Source organism: Oncorhynchus clarkii, chromosome 19 (assembly GCF_045791955.1).
Source record: "Oncorhynchus clarkii lewisi isolate Uvic-CL-2024 chromosome 19, UVic_Ocla_1.0, whole genome shotgun sequence".
NCBI lineage: Eukaryota > Metazoa > Chordata > Actinopteri > Salmoniformes > Salmonidae > Oncorhynchus > Oncorhynchus clarkii.
Window position 1 is genome coordinate 51,209,620 of NC_092165.1, and position 17,428 is coordinate 51,227,047.

General features: G+C 46.8%; 1 protein-coding gene across 1 annotated transcript in view; it reads right to left on the bottom strand.

Moving 5' to 3' along the window:
• The window catches only part of LOC139375356 (kinesin-like protein KIF26B), a 246,789-nt gene that overhangs the window by 157,423 nt on the left and 71,938 nt on the right, over window positions 1-17,428 (bottom strand). The window contains exon 4 of the mRNA XM_071117059.1: window positions 13,706-13,872. Within this exon, the coding sequence (XP_070973160.1) occupies window positions 13,706-13,872 (167 nt within the window). The remainder of the gene's footprint in view (window positions 1-13,705; window positions 13,873-17,428) is intronic.

Below are 17,428 nucleotides of genomic sequence, written 5' to 3' on the forward strand. Positions count from 1 at the left end.
TTATTACACGTTCTCTCTCCATCTGTTAGTTATTACACGTTCTCTCTGTTAGTTATTACACATTCTCTGTTAGTTATTACACGTTCTCTGTTCGTTATTACACGTTCTCTCTCCATCTGTTAGTTATTACACGTTCTCTGTTAGTTATTACACGTTCTCTCCATCTGTTAGTTATTACACGTTCTGTTAGTTATTACACGTTCTCTGTTAGTTATTACACGTTCTCTGTTAGTTATTACACGTTATCTCTCCATCTGTTAGTTATTACACGTTCTCTCTCTGTTAGTTATTACACGTTCTCTGTTAGTTATTACACGTTCTCTCTCCATCTGTTAGTTATTACACGTTCTCTCTCTGTTAGTTATTACACGTTCTCTCTCTCCATCTGTTAGTTATTACACATTCTCTGTTAGTTATTACACATTCTCTGTTAGTTATTACACGTTCTCTCTCTGTTAGTTATTACACGTTCTCTCTCCTCTGTTAGTTATTACACGTTCTCTCTCCTCTGTTAGTTATTACACGTTCTCTCTCCATCTGTTAGTTATTACACGTTCTCTCTCTGTTAGTCAATACACGTTCTCTCTCTGTTAGTTATTACACGTTCTCTCTCCATCCGTTAGTTATAACACGTTCTCTCTCCATCTGTTAGTTATTACACGTTCTCTCTGTTAGTTATTACACGTTCTCTGTTAGTTATCACACGTTCTCTCTCCATCAGTTAGTTATTACCAGTTCTCTCTGTTAGTTATTACACATTCTCTCTCCTCTGTTAGTTATTACACGTTCTCTCTCCATCTGTTAGTTATTACACGTTCTCTGTTAGTTATTACACATTCTCTGTTAGTTATTACACGTTCTCTCTCTGTTAGTTATTACACGTTCTCTCTCCATCTGTTAGTTATTACACGTTCTCTCTCCATCTGTTAGTTATTACACGTTCTCTCTCCTCTGTTAGTTATTACACGTTCTCTCTCCATCTGTTAGTTATTACACGTTCTCTGTTAGTTATTACACATTCTCTGTTAGTTATTACACGTTCTCTCTGTTAGTTATTACACGTTCTCTCTCCATCTGTTAGTTATTACACATTCTCTCTCCTCTGTTAGTTATTACACGTTCTCTGTTAGTTATTACACGTTCTCTCTCCATCTGTTAGTTATTACACGTTCTCTCTCTGTTAGTTATTACACGTTCTCTCTCCTCTGTTTCCCCAGCACATGTCTGATTTATCTCCCAGACACATGCTGGATTCATCATCTACACATCTCCTCTTAGTTTCATTGTTCTCTCTGCTAGCCATCAATACTCAGTCGAGAGAAGAAGAAAGGAGAGGAAGGTAGAGGAAGGAAGAGGAAAGGAAGGGAGAGGAAAGGAAGGAGAAGGGAGAGGAAAGGAGGGGAAAGGAAAGGAGAGGAAAGGGGAGGAAAGGAAAGGGGAGGAAAGGGGAGGAAAGGAAAGGAGAGGAAAGGAAAGGGGAGGAGGAGAAAGGAAAGGGGAGGAAATGAGAGGAAGGGAGAGGGGAGAAGACGAAAAGGGAGAGGAGAGGAAGGTAGCGGAAGGTAGAGGAGAGGAAAGGAGAGGGGGGGAGAAGAGAGGAAGGTAGAGGAAGGTAGAGGAGTGGAAAGGAGAGGGGGGAGAAGAGGAGAAGGGAGGAGAGGAAGTCGGACATAAGAAAGGACCATAAATCGTTGCTCACACACACACCTCCTCATCCAGACATACAGGTCATGACACCTGTACCATAAAAAACACAGCCAGTTACAGCTGGCATAAATCTATAAACAGACAGGCAGGAGAGAGTGTGTGTCTGTGTGACAATGTGTGTGTGGAATGTCATTCAGGTGTGTGTGCAGCTAGAACCCCAAACACACACACCTCCATACAATTTACGACCCCCATCTCCTCTCACCTGCTTGACAGCCTGAACACAGCCAACACTGTCTGCTACACAGGAGCATGGCACTCGTAAATCACACACACACACACACCTGCAGCACCAAAGCTACAGAGCGATGTACACATATGGAAAAAACAGAATGAATGTATATAGAGTAAAGTTATCGAGTGCTGTACCTCATAGGTATGTGTGTGTGTGTGTCCATATTGCATTGAGTATATCTTTTCCCCAGCTAACTCACCTCACCATTATCAGGACATTATATTACGGAAACATTGGCACAGCCCGACACAGTGTAGCCATGTCACTTATATAAAGCCATAAGTGTGGCCCTAACACGTATACAGTATAGCCCATAACTTACAGCATTTGGTTCATTTTATAATATACAGTATGTGTACAAACGCTTAACCGTTTTGAGAGGGAGTTGAGAGTGAGATTGCCAGAAGCAGTTTGTCTGTAGGGAAGGAACACAGACATAGGGCTCTATAAGTGTTAAACACACGTCAGTTTGCAATTTCGTCATGGATAAAACTGGCTCACTGGCATTTTCCAGCCTTAACGTCAGGCTCAGCTATTTACCTGAGGAACATCAGCTTGCCTTGCCTTGCCAATATCTGAGGTGTGCAGCGCTGCATGAAATTGTCCACTTTTGCACTTGTTTTTAAGACCCACAAAAAGCAGGTTGTAATGGTAACACGGTTGATAAAGGCATGGACTTTGAGAGTGGAAGCACAGCCTCTCCAGAGAGATGTTCATGACACACAGTGGCCATGGACGGAGAGATGTTCATGACACACAGTGGCCATGGACGGAGAAATGTTCACGACACACAGTGGCCATGGACGGAGAAATGTTCACGACACACAGTGGCCATGGAAGGAGTGATGTGCCTTTTGTGCCGTTGAATCTCGTGCTTAGAAACATAAAAAAATATTGTTTTTTTCCCCCATTTTGTTAAGTTTCATTAAAATCCAATCATAGCCTACCCTCCTCCTAAACAAGGGCGATTTAGCAGCATCACATAGGTACATATTTTTATCCTGGCCATTAGCCAAAACTAGCCTTAAATAAAGGGGTTTTAAATAGTCTAGTGAGAGTGCGTTAAAATATTTAGGAAGTTTTTTCTTTCATGCTTTTTCACTATTCACAAACCTGGGCTATCCTTCCCCATTTTCAAAGACTACCCCTTGTCCCGATTACCAAAGACATGCTCCTCCTGTCCAAACTATTCAGTCCTCCCATAACGCCATATCAACGCCTCGCACATAGGCAATGATACAATTGACAGGAGCCTAGTATTTATGCATAGACGTGCAAATGTTATGCGAAAAGACATTTAGGCCTACGTGTGCACACAGTGCCATGGAACGATTGTCCACTTTTGCACTTGTTTTTAAGACCCACAAAAAGCAGGTTGTAATGGTAACACAGTTGATAAAGGCATGGACCTTGAGAGTGGAAGCACAGCCTCTCCAGACATGACACACAGTGGCCATGGAAGGAGAGATGTTCATGACACACAGTGGCCAGGGAAGGAGAGATGTTCATGACACACAGTGGCCAGGGAAGGAGAGATGTTCATGACACACAGTGGCCATGGAAGGAGAGATGTTCATGACACACAGTGGCCATGGAAGGAGAGATGTTCATGACACACAGTGGCCAGGGAAAGAGAGATGTTCATGACACACAGTGGCCATGGTAGGAGAGATGTTCATGACACACAGTGGCCAGGGAAGGAGAGATGTTCATGACACACAGTGGCCATGGAAGGAGAGATGTTCATGACACACAGTGGCCATGGTAGGAGAGATGTTCATGACACACAGTGGCCATGGAAGGAGAGATGTTCATGACACACAGTGGCCATGGAAGGAGAGATGTTCATGACACACAGTGGCCAGGGAAGGAGAGATGTTCATGACACACAGTGGCCATGGAAGGAGAGATGTTCATGACACACAGTGGCCATGGAAGGAGAGATGTTCATGACACACAGTGGCCATGGAAGGAGAGATGTTCATGACACACAGTGGCCATGGAAGGAGAGATGTTCATGACACACAGTGGCCAGGGAAGGAGAGATGTTCATGACACACAGTGGCCATGGAAGGAGAGATGTTCATGACACACAGTGGCCATGGAAGGAGAGATGTTCATGACACACAGTGGCCATGGAAGGAGAGATGTTTATGACACACAGTGGCCATGGAAGGAGAGATGTTCATGACACACAGTGGCCAGGGAAGGAGAGATGTTCATGACACACAGTGGCCATGGAAGGAGAGATGTTCATGACACACAGTGGCCAGGGAAGGAGAGATGTTCATGACACACAGTGGCCATGGAAGGAGAGATGTTCATGACACACAGTGGCCATGGAAGGAGAGATGTTCATGACACACAGTGGCCATGGAAGGAGAGACGTTCATGACACACAGTGGCCATGGAAGGAGAGACGTTCATGACACACAGTGGCCATGGAAGGAGAGACGTTCATGACACACAGTGGCCATGGAAGGAGAGATGTTCATGACACACAGTGGCCATGGAAGGAGAGATGTTCATGACACACAGTGGCCATGGAAGGAGAGACGTTCATGACACACAGTGGCCATGGAAGGAGAGACGTTCATGACACACAGTGGCCATGGAAGGAGAGATGTTCATGACACACAGTGGCCAGGGAAGGAGAGATGTTCATGACACACAGTGGCCATGGAAGGAGAGATGTTCATGACACACAGTGGCCATGGAAGGAGAGACGTTCATGACACACAGTGGCCATGGAAGGAGAGATGTTCATGACACACAGTGGCCATGGAAAGAGAGATGTTCATGACACACAGTGGCCATGGAAGGAGAGACGTTCATGACACACAGTGGCCATGGAAGGAGAGATGTTCATGACACACAGTGGCCAGGGAAGGAGAGATGTTCATGACACACAGTGGCCATGGAAGAGAGATGTTCATGACACACAGTGGCCATGGAAGGAGAGATGTTCATGACACACAGTGGCCATGGAAGGAGAGATGTTCATGACACACAGTGGCCATGGAAGGAGAGATGTTCATGACACACAGTGGCCATGGAAGGAGAGATGTTCATGACACACAGTGGCCATGGAAGGAGAGACGTTCATGACACACAGTGGCCATGGAAGGAGAGATGTTCATGACACACAGTGGCCAGGGAAGGAGAGATGTTCATGACACACAGTGGCCAGGGAAGGAGAGATGTTCATGACACACAGTGGCCATGGAAGGAGAGATGTTCATGACACACAGTGGCCATGGAAGGAGAGATGTTCATGACACACAGTGGCCATGGAAGGAGAGATGTTCATGACACACAGTGGCCATGGAAGGAGAGATGTTCATGACACACAGTGGCCATGGATGGAGAGATGTTCATGACACACAGTGGCAATGGAAGGAGAGATGTTCATGACACACAGTGGCCATGGAAGGAGAGATGTTCATGACACACAGTGGCCAGGGAAGGAGAAATGTTCATGACACACAGTGGCCATGGAAGGAGAGATGTTCATGACACACAGTGGCCATGGAAGGAGAGATGTTCATGACACACAGTGGTCAGGGAAGGAGAGATGTTCATGACACACAGTGGCCATGGAAGGAGAGATGTTCATGACACACAGTGGCCATGGAAGGAGAGATGTTCATGACACACAGTGGCCATGGTAGGAGAGACGTTCATGACACACAGTGGCCATGGTAGGAGAGACGTTCATGACACACAGTGGCCATGGAAGGAGAGACGTTCATGACACACAGTGGCCATGGAAGGAGAGACGTTCATGACACACAGTGGCCATGGAAGGAGAGATGTTCATGACACACAGTGGCCATGGAAGGAGAGATGTTCATGACACACAGTGGCCATGGAAGGAGAGATGTTCATGACACACAGTGGTCAGGGAAGGAGAGATGTTCATGACACAGTGGCAATGGAAGGAGAGATGTTCATGACACACAGTGGCCATGGTAGGAGAGATGTTCATGACACACAGTGGCCATGGACGGAGAGATGTTCATGACACACAGTGGCCATGGACGGAGAAATGTTCACGGCACACAGTGGCCATGGAAGGAGTGATGTGCCTTTTGTGCCGTTGAATCTCGTGCTTAGAAACATAAAAAAATATTGTTTTTTTCCCCCATTTTGTTAAGTTTCATTAAAATCCAATCATAGCTTACCCTCCTCCTAAACAAGGGCGATTTAGCAGCATCACATAGGTACATATTTTTATCCTGGCCATTAGCCAAAACTAGCCTTAAATAAAGGGGTTTTAAATAGTCTAGTGAGAGTGCGTTAAAATATTTAGGAAGTTTTTTCTTTCATGCTTTTTCACTATTCACAAACCTGGGCTATCCTTCCCCATTTTCAAAGACTACCCCTTGTCCCGATTACCAAAGACATGCTCCTCCTGTCCAAACTATTCAGTCCTCCCATAACGCCATATCAACGCCTCGCACATAGGCAATGATACAATTGACAGGAGCCTAGTATTTATGCATAGACGTGCAAATGTTATGCGAAAAGACATTTAGGCCTACGTGTGCACACAGTGCCATGGAACGATTGTCCACTTTTGCACTTGTTTTTAAGACCCACAAAAAGCAGGTTGTAATGGTAACACAGTTGATAAAGGCATGGACCTTGAGAGTGGAAGCACAGCCTCTCCAGACATGACACACAGTGGCCATGGAAGGAGAGATGTTCATGACACACAGTGGCCAGGGAAGGAGAGATGTTCATGACACACAGTGGCCAGGGAAGGAGAGATGTTCATGACACACAGTGGCCATGGAAGGAGAGATGTTCATGACACACAGTGGCCATGGAAGGAGAGATGTTCATGACACACAGTGGCCAGGGAAAGAGAGATGTTCATGACACACAGTGGCCATGGTAGGAGAGATGTTCATGACACACAGTGGCCAGGGAAGGAGAGATGTTCATGACACACAGTGGCCATGGAAGGAGAGATGTTCATGACACACAGTGGCCATGGTAGGAGAGATGTTCATGACACACAGTGGCCATGGAAGGAGAGATGTTCATGACACACAGTGGCCATGGAAGGAGAGATGTTCATGACACACAGTGGCCAGGGAAGGAGAGATGTTCATGACACACAGTGGCCATGGAAGGAGAGATGTTCATGACACACAGTGGCCATGGAAGGAGAGATGTTCATGACACACAGTGGCCAGGGAAGGAGAGATGTTCATGACACACAGTGGCCATGGAAGGAGAGATGTTCATGACACACAGTGGCCATGGAAGGAGAGATGTTCATGACACACAGTGGCCATGGAAGGAGAGATGTTCATGACACACAGTGGCCATGGAAGGAGAGATGTTCATGACACACAGTGGCCAGGGAAGGAGAGATGTTCATGACACACAGTGGCCATGGAAGGAGAGATGTTCATGACACACAGTGGCCATGGAAGGAGAGATGTTCATGACACACAGTGGCCATGGAAGGAGAGATGTTTATGACACACAGTGGCCATGGAAGGAGAGATGTTCATGACACACAGTGGCCAGGGAAGGAGAGATGTTCATGACACACAGTGGCCATGGAAGGAGAGATGTTCATGACACACAGTGGCCAGGGAAGGAGAGATGTTCATGACACACAGTGGCCATGGAAGGAGAGATGTTCATGACACACAGTGGCCATGGAAGGAGAGATGTTCATGACACACAGTGGCCATGGAAGGAGAGACGTTCATGACACACAGTGGCCATGGAAGGAGAGACGTTCATGACACACAGTGGCCATGGAAGGAGAGACGTTCATGACACACAGTGGCCATGGAAGGAGAGATGTTCATGACACACAGTGGCCATGGAAGGAGAGATGTTCATGACACACAGTGGCCATGGAAGGAGAGACGTTCATGACACACAGTGGCCATGGAAGGAGAGACGTTCATGACACACAGTGGCCATGGAAGGAGAGATGTTCATGACACACAGTGGCCAGGGAAGGAGAGATGTTCATGACACACAGTGGCCATGGAAGGAGAGATGTTCATGACACACAGTGGCCATGGAAGGAGAGACGTTCATGACACACAGTGGCCATGGAAGGAGAGATGTTCATGACACACAGTGGCCATGGAAAGAGAGATGTTCATGACACACAGTGGCCATGGAAGGAGAGACGTTCATGACACACAGTGGCCATGGAAGGAGAGATGTTCATGACACACAGTGGCCAGGGAAGGAGAGATGTTCATGACACACAGTGGCCATGGAAGAGAGATGTTCATGACACACAGTGGCCATGGAAGGAGAGATGTTCATGACACACAGTGGCCATGGAAGGAGAGATGTTCATGACACACAGTGGCCATGGAAGGAGAGATGTTCATGACACACAGTGGCCATGGAAGGAGAGATGTTCATGACACACAGTGGCCATGGAAGGAGAGACGTTCATGACACACAGTGGCCATGGAAGGAGAGATGTTCATGACACACAGTGGCCAGGGAAGGAGAGATGTTCATGACACACAGTGGCCAGGGAAGGAGAGATGTTCATGACACACAGTGGCCATGGAAGGAGAGATGTTCATGACACACAGTGGCCATGGAAGGAGAGATGTTCATGACACACAGTGGCCATGGAAGGAGAGATGTTCATGACACACAGTGGCCATGGAAGGAGAGATGTTCATGACACACAGTGGCCATGGATGGAGAGATGTTCATGACACACAGTGGCAATGGAAGGAGAGATGTTCATGACACACAGTGGCCATGGAAGGAGAGATGTTCATGACACACAGTGGCCAGGGAAGGAGAAATGTTCATGACACACAGTGGCCATGGAAGGAGAGATGTTCATGACACACAGTGGCCATGGAAGGAGAGATGTTCATGACACACAGTGGTCAGGGAAGGAGAGATGTTCATGACACACAGTGGCCATGGAAGGAGAGATGTTCATGACACACAGTGGCCATGGAAGGAGAGATGTTCATGACACACAGTGGCCATGGTAGGAGAGACGTTCATGACACACAGTGGCCATGGTAGGAGAGACGTTCATGACACACAGTGGCCATGGAAGGAGAGACGTTCATGACACACAGTGGCCATGGAAGGAGAGACGTTCATGACACACAGTGGCCATGGAAGGAGAGATGTTCATGACACACAGTGGCCATGGAAGGAGAGATGTTCATGACACACAGTGGCCATGGAAGGAGAGATGTTCATGACACACAGTGGTCAGGGAAGGAGAGATGTTCATGACACAGTGGCAATGGAAGGAGAGATGTTCATGACACACAGTGGCCATGGTAGGAGAGATGTTCATGACACACAGTGGCCATGGACGGAGAGATGTTCATGACACACAGTGGCCATGGACGGAGAAATGTTCACGGCACACAGTGGCCATGGAAGGAGTGATGTGCCTTTTGTGCCGTTGAATCTCGTGCTTAGAAACATAAAAAAATATTGTTTTTTTCCCCCATTTTGTTAAGTTTCATTAAAATCCAATCATAGCTTACCCTCCTCCTAAACAAGGGCGATTTAGCAGCATCACATAGGTACATATTTTTATCCTGGCCATTAGCCAAAACTAGCCTTAAATAAAGGGGTTTTAAATAGTCTAGTGAGAGTGCGTTAAAATATTTAGGAAGTTTTTGCTTTCATGCTTTTTCACTATTCACAAACCTGGGCTATCCTTCCCCATTTTCAAAGACTACCCCTTGTCCCGATTACCAAAGACATGCTCCTCCTGTCCAAACTATTCAGTCCTCCCATAACGCCATATCAACGCCTCGCACATAGGCAATGATACAATTGACAGGAGCCTAGTATTTATGCATAGACGTGCAAATGTTATGCGAAAAGACATTTAGGCCTACGTGTGCACACAGTGCCATCGAACGAGAGAAGCGATTGAGGATATCGTGCTTCTGACCCGATCCTATTTGGAAATATTGTTGTTGGTTTAAAAAACAGATTAATTGTACATGAGAACATACATGGCTGGAATCCAATGCAATTTCATCTGCTATTTCTGGAGAAGTGCAAATATGATCTGTAAGATGGTTCCATTATGTTTACAAAACGAGCACCATAACGCCAGGGGTGGAAAAAGTACCCAACTGTCATACTTGAGTAAAACTAAAGATACCTTAATAGAAAATGACTCAAGTAAAAGTGAAAGTCACCCAGTAAAATTCTACTTGAGTAAAAGTCTAAAAGTATTTGGTTTAAAATATACTTAAGTATCAAAAGTAAAAGTATAAATAATTTCAAACTCCTTATATTAAGCAAACCAGATTACACCATTTTATTTGTTTATTTACGGAAAGCCAGGGGCACACTCCAACACTCAGACATCATTTACAGACAAAGCATGTGTTTAGTGAGTCCGCCAGATCAGAGGCAGTAGGGACGACCAGGGATGTTCTGTTGATAAGTGCGTGAATTTGACTATTTTCCTGTCCTGCTTAACATTCAAAATGTAACGAGTACTTTTGGGTGTCAAGGAAAATGTAGTGAAGTAAAAGTATTCAAAAATATAAATAGCAAAGTCAAGTACAGATACCCCAAAGAACTACTTAAGTTTTTTTTACTTAAGTACTTTACACCACTGCCTATCCAGCTCCTGTGAAAAGTGGGTAAAACCCTCCATATTCTAAATTGCCTTGTCTGAATTATACACCCGCGGGGATCAATTACAGTGCCTGTAACTCTGTTTAGACATGACTACTTAAAAAATGGCCTTGTCTTTTTAGGCCTTATCAATAGCCTAGTGAATTTAATATTTCTTATTGACTATGTTTGGCAGACTGCAATTTACAGTGGCCTAGCCCCTATATCAGGGTGAATGCTCTAGATGATGTTTAACAATGTATTTCTATATTGAAGCAATGCAACTAGAACAATGTGGACTGAAAACATGTTTAACATATTTAGCAAATATCAGGCAGGCTATTTAACGAGTTAGGCTATAACGGACTAACATTCCAATTGGAGTTGATAACAACGCAATACATACATTTTTTTAAATATATAACCTGAAGAAACACCATATTTAGCCATGGAGCACGTTCTGATTGGCCAGTGAGGAGCCACGCCTCAACACACCCACAACTTGTTAATTCATCAAAACCCGGCTGCTGTGCCCAGCAGCACACCCCCGAACCTAGAACGCTACAGCCAGAGGTAAGATTTGCCAATGCATTATGTTTGTTAAAATAGAGCCCATGGTGTCTGCCGCACAGATACCAGAGTTAACATACAACACAGTTATCTAATTGTATCTCCATCCCTCCCTAACTATGTCAGGATGGAGAGAACAGAGACCAGGACTTAAGACAAATCAAAGGTTAGAATTATACATCTAGAAGAAAGACTACAGATCAGAGGTTTGGGTTTAATCTACAGAGATCAGAGGTGGTATATCCTTAATTATAAACTGGGTGGTTCGAGTCCTGAATGCTGATTGGCTGACAGCCACGCTATATCAGGCCATATACCACGGGTATAACAAAACACGTATTTTTACTGCTCTAATTACATTGGTAACCAGTTTATAATAGCAATAAGGCTCCTCTGGGTTTTGTGGTCGTTGTGCCTAAGAACAGCCCATAGCCGTGGTATATTGGCCAAGTATCACACCCCCTCTGACCTTATTGCTTAATTATCAACCGGGTGGTTCGAGCCCCGAATGCTGATTGGCCTTGCGTTATGCCTAAGAACAGCCCTTAGCCATGGCATATTGGCCATATACCACACCCCCCAGGCCTTATTGCTTTAATCTAGCCAGAAAACATTCAGCAGTATAGGGAGATAGGACATTTAGGATAAGGTTCGTATTTGAGAAGGGATGTGTAACACAATGTATTGCAGAGTGAAATACCTGGAAGTATGCAATGCAGAATCTGCCCTCACATTTTTTGTGGCACAGCGTTTAGAGGAGAATGTCGGCCTCGATGTCTTAATAACTGTCATAGATACAGACACGGAGATATTAATGTTTTGACATTAGTTATTCATGTATCGCCTGAGTTATTGACGACTGTACTAGGATGTGTGCGTGTGTTTTATTGATGTACTGTCAGTCTCAATATTCCTGTTATTGATGATGTACAGAGCATTCAGAAAGTATTCAGGCTTCCCTTTTTCCACATTTTCTTACATTACAGCCTTTTTCCCCCTCATCAATCTACACACAATACCCCATAATGACGGAAAAAAAAAAAACATGTTTTTTTTTTTTTTTTATATTTCTGAAAATGTATTAAAAATGTAATATGGAAATATCAGCAGAAATTACAGCCTCAAGTCTTCTTGTGTATGAAGCTACAAGCTTGGCACACCTGTATTTGGGAAGTTTCTCCCATTCTTCTCTGCAGAACCTCTCAAGCTCTGTCAGGTTGGATGGGGAGTATTGCTGCAAAGCTATTTTCAGGTCTCTCCAAAAATCGGGTTCAAGTCCGGACTCTGGCTGGACCACTCAAGTACATTCAGAGACTTGTCCCGAAGTCAATCCCATGTTGTTTTGGCTGTAGGGTCATTTTTATTTTAGAAGGTGAACCTTTGCCCCATTCTGAGGTCCTGAGTGCTCTGGAGCAGGTTTTCATCAAGGTCCGTTCATCTTTCCCTCAATCCTGACTAGTCTCCGAGTCCCTGCCTCTGAAAAACATCCCCACAGCATGACGCTGCCACCACCATGCTTCACAGTAGGGATGGTGCCAGGTTTCCTCCAGACGTGACGCTTCGCATTCAGGCCAAAGAGTTCAATCTTGGTTTCATCAGACCAGAGAATGTTGTTTCTCATGGTCTGAGAGTCCTTTAGGTGCCTTTTTGGCAAACTCCAAGCGGGCTGTCATGTGCCTTTTACTGAGGAGTGGCTTTTGTCTGGCCACTCTATCATAAAGGCCTGATTGGTGGAGTGCTGCAGAGATGGTTGTCCTTCTGAAAGGTTCTCCCATCTCCACAGAGGAACTCTGGAGCTCTGTCGGAGTGACCATTGGATTCTTGGTCACCTCCCTGACCAAGGCCCTTCTCCCCCGATTGCTCAGTTTGGCCGGGAGGCCAGCTCTAGGAAGAGTCTTGGAGGTTCCAAACTTCTTCCAATTAAGAATGAAGGAGGACATTGTGTTCTTGAGGACTTTCAATGCTGGTACCATTCCCCAGATCTGTGCCTCAACACAATCCTGTCTCGGAGCTCTACGGACAATTTGTCCGACCTCATGGCTTGGTTTTTGCTCTGACATGCACTGTCAACTGTGGGACCTCAGAGACAGGTGTGTGCCTTTCCAAATCATGTCCAATTGAATTTACCATCAATTGATCAATTTCGAGTCTCATAGCAAAGGGTCTGAATACTTATGTAAATACTTGTGTTTTCTATTTTTAATACATTTGAAAACATTTCTAAAATCCTGTTTTTCATTTTGTCATTATGGGGTATTGTGTGTAAGATTGAGGCAAAACATTTATTTAATCAACTTTAGGATAAGGCTGTAACGTAAAAAAATGTGGAAATGGTCAATACTTTCCGAATGCACTGTAACTTATACGTCTACTGAATATAGAACTGGTTAACAGGCCACACACACACACACACACACACACACACACACACACCTCTTTCCACACAGTTGACTCATTTGGGAAGATTGCAGGGGAAGGGCTGAAGGACTCTGCAGGCCTTTGTCAATGTGTGTGTGTCTAACTGTGTGTTTACATGTACACTGTATGAAGTTATATAAATCTGGTTGTTCTTACCTGGCGAAGAACGATGCAGCGGCAGAGGTGGTGGTTGGGGTTGCCGTGGTAACCTGCAAAGTGGGAGGGACCTGGGAGGGTGAGGGGGCGGGGAGAGCAGCATTGTAGTGGTTCAGAGCCTCCTCCGTCAGACCCTCTCTACACCCCTCTGATATCATCTGCGAGATCTACACACACACACACACACACAGCCATTATACAACAATAACAACACAAAAGAGAAAGGGGGACATCGGCGAGAGATGGTCACACATGTTGTGTGACTGTAACAGACAGAAACAGTAGTAAGAATATAGGACTGGAGGAACTACACCTGTTTGTTTGCTTTAAGGAGAGAAAATAACAGGTTTTCCTTCCACTGGTGACACAGTGCCAGTCAGGCCAGAGGGAGACCTGGTGCCATCCTCCTCCATCTGTCACCTCCATATTACCCGACTGGCACAGCTCTCTCTCTCTCTCTCTCTCTCTCTCATTGTTCCTCTTGAACGTGTTGATCAAGTTAACCTTAAAAATGTATTGTCACATTTTCAGTAATGTTTGTTAAGTATAAAGAATATTCATAAAACTAATGCATTGGATTCATCTAGTGATTCATATAGTATTTTTGACTATAGGTGCTTTAGATTGTATGGGGCTGTAAGTCCTATCCAGTATCCACCACTAATATGTTGTCCTACCTGGATGGATGAAGCTCAGCGGCCATTTTGTGCCAGCAGGCTCATGCCATATCGCTGTATCAGCACTCTTTAAATGTCATCCCGATATAGAGAACCATTTATAAAGCTCTCTCTCTCTCTCTCTCCTTTTCTCCCCCCCCCAAACCTCTCCTTCTCCATCTCCTCACTCTGCTTTCTTCTCAACTCCCTAGCTCCCTCTCCTTCAACATGCACACACACCCCAGCAGTAGTGTAGCTCTGGAGGTTCTGTGTGACCTGTCTGAATTCACCGTGATTTATCATCATGTTCTCGCTCTGCTCTAATGGTAAAACAGGAGTGTTAATGTCACACTATGTTACTGCAGGGAAGAGGAGAGAGGAGCTACACAGGACACACACACACACGGTTGATTGATTGGCTAATTAGTGTAGAAGTAGTCTACTTGCATCATCCACAGACCAAAATACCTGATTTAGAAACAGAAATATAGGACATCTGCCACATACACCATACTGGGAGGTGTATGTGTGTGTGTGTGTGTGTGTGTGTGTGTGTGTGGCTACTCGATCGGGTGCCAGCACTTGACTGCTTGCGGGAGCCTAACCCTTCTTGATTAGCGTGCAGCTGTTCTACACTGCTAAAGCATGTTATTAGTATCACAGGGCTATGCTACAGGCTAGGCTATATGCTACTATGGCATAATGTGAAGACAATGGCTGACTGATGGCTCTTTGATGGGCATCGTGCCATCTCAGCACAAGGAAAATGGAGGGAAGAAATCAAATGGACTCGTATATCTTAAAGCTCCTGAGTGGCGCAGCCGTCAAAGGCACTGCATCTCAGTGCTAGAGGCATCACTAGAGACCCTGGTTCGATCCCGGGATGTATCACAACCGGCCGTGATCGGGAGTCCCATAGGGCAGCGCACAATTGGCCCAGTGTCGTCTGAGTTAGGGGAGGGTTTGGTCGGGGAAGGTAGGCCGTCATTGTAAAATAAGAATTTATTCTTAACTGACTTGCCTAGTTAAATAAAGGTTAAATTTAAATAATAATTATAATAATAATATCCTCCTGACTTTATTCCACAGACACACAGTGTATTTCTAGTAGCACCCTGGGCTGTGTGCCAGCGGGCCTCAGAGAGGTGACCTTGGGACAGGGGATGGAGGGAGAGAGGAGAGAAAAGGAGGGAGGGGACAGAGGGAGAGAGGAGAGAAAAGGAGGGAGGGGACGGAGGGAGAGAAAAGGGGGAGGGGACGGAGGGAGAGAAAAGGGGGAGGGGACGGAGGGAGAGAAAAGGGGGAGGGGACGGAGGGAGAGAAAAGGGGGAGGGGACGGAGGGAGAGAAAAGGAGGGAGGGGAAGGAGGGAGGGAGAGAGGAGAGAAAAGTAAGGAGGGGACGGAGGGAGAGAAAAGGGGGGAGGGGACGGAGGGAGAGAAAAGGGGGGAGGGGACGGAGGGAGAGAGGAGAGAAAATGAGGGAGGGGACGGAGGGGGAGAAAAGGGGAGAGGGGACGGAGGGGGAGAAAAGGGGAGAGGGGACGGAGGGAGAGAAAAGGGGGGAGGGGACGGAGGGAGAGAAAAGGGGGGAGGGGACGGAGGGAGAGAGGAGAGAAAATGAGGGAGGGGACAGAGTGAGAGAAAAGGGGGGAGGGGACGGAGGAGAGAAAAGGGGGGATAGAGGAGAGAAAAGGATGGAGGGGACGGAGAGAGAGAAAAGGGGGGAGGGGACGGAGGAGAGAAAAGGGGGGATAGAGGAGAGAAAAGGATGGAGGGGACGGAGAGAGAGAAAAGGGGGGAGGGGACGGAGGGAGAGAAAAGGGGGAGGGGATGGAGGGAGAGAAAAGGAGGGATAGAGGAGAGAAAAGGAGGGAAGAGGAGAGATAAGGAGGGAGGGGACGGAGGGAGAGAAAAGGAAGGAGGGGACCGGAGGGGGAGAAAAGGAAGGAGGGGATGGAGGGGGAGAAAAGGAAGGAGGGGACGGAGGGGGAGAAAAGGGGGGAGGGGACGGAGGGAGAGAGGAGAGAAAATGAGGGAGGGGACAGAGGGAGAGAAAAGGGGGGAGGGGACGGAGGAGAGAAAAGGGGGGATAGAGGAGAGAAAAGGATAGAGGGGACGGAGAGAGAGAAAAGGGGGGAGGGGACGGAGGGAGAGAAAAGGGGGAGGGGATGGAGGGAGAGAAAAGGAGGGATAGAGGAGAGAAAAGGAGGGATAGAGGAGAGATAAGGAGGGAGGGGACGGAGGGAGAAAAAAGGAAGGAGGGGACCGGAGGGGGAGAAAAGGAAGGAGGGGATGGAGGGGGAGAAAAGGAAGGAGGGGACGGAGGGGGAGAAAAAGAGGGAGAGAGGAGAGAAACGGAGAGAGGAGAAAAAAGGAGGGAGGGGACAGAGGGAGAGAGGAGAGAAAAGAAAAGGAGGGAGGGAGTGGAGGACACAGACAGGGTGTGAGGGATGATTCAATAGAAGGGTTAGGAGTGTAGGGGAAAGGGGAGAGTGAGGGAGAGACAAGATGATGATGAGGGGGGTGAGGGAGATGAGGGGAACAGGGGAGATGAGGAGGTAGGGAGATAAGGGGAACAGGGGAGATGAAGGGAACAGGGGAGATGAGGCGGTAGGGAGATGAGGGAAACAGGGGAGATGAGGGAAGATGAGGGGAACAGGGGAGATGAGGGGAACAGGGGAGATGAGGGGAACAGGGGAGATGAGGGGAACAGGGGAGATAAGCGGGTAGGGAGATGCTGGGAACAGGGGAGATGAGGGGAACAGGGGAGATGAGGGGAACAGGGGAGATGAGGAGGGGAACAGGGGGTGGGAGAGAGAGATGTGAGGTGAGGGACAGGGGGTGGGAGAGAGATGTGAGGTGAGGGACAGGGGGTGGGAGGGAGATGTGAGGTGAGGGACAGGGGGTGGGAGAGAGATGTGAGGTGAGGGACAGGGGGTGGGAGAGAGATGTGAGGTGAGGGACAGGGGGTGGGAGAGAGATGTGAGGTGAGGGACAGGGGGTGGGAGAGAGATGTGAGGTGAGGGACAGGGGGTGGGAGAGAGAGGCATGAGGTGAGGGACAGGG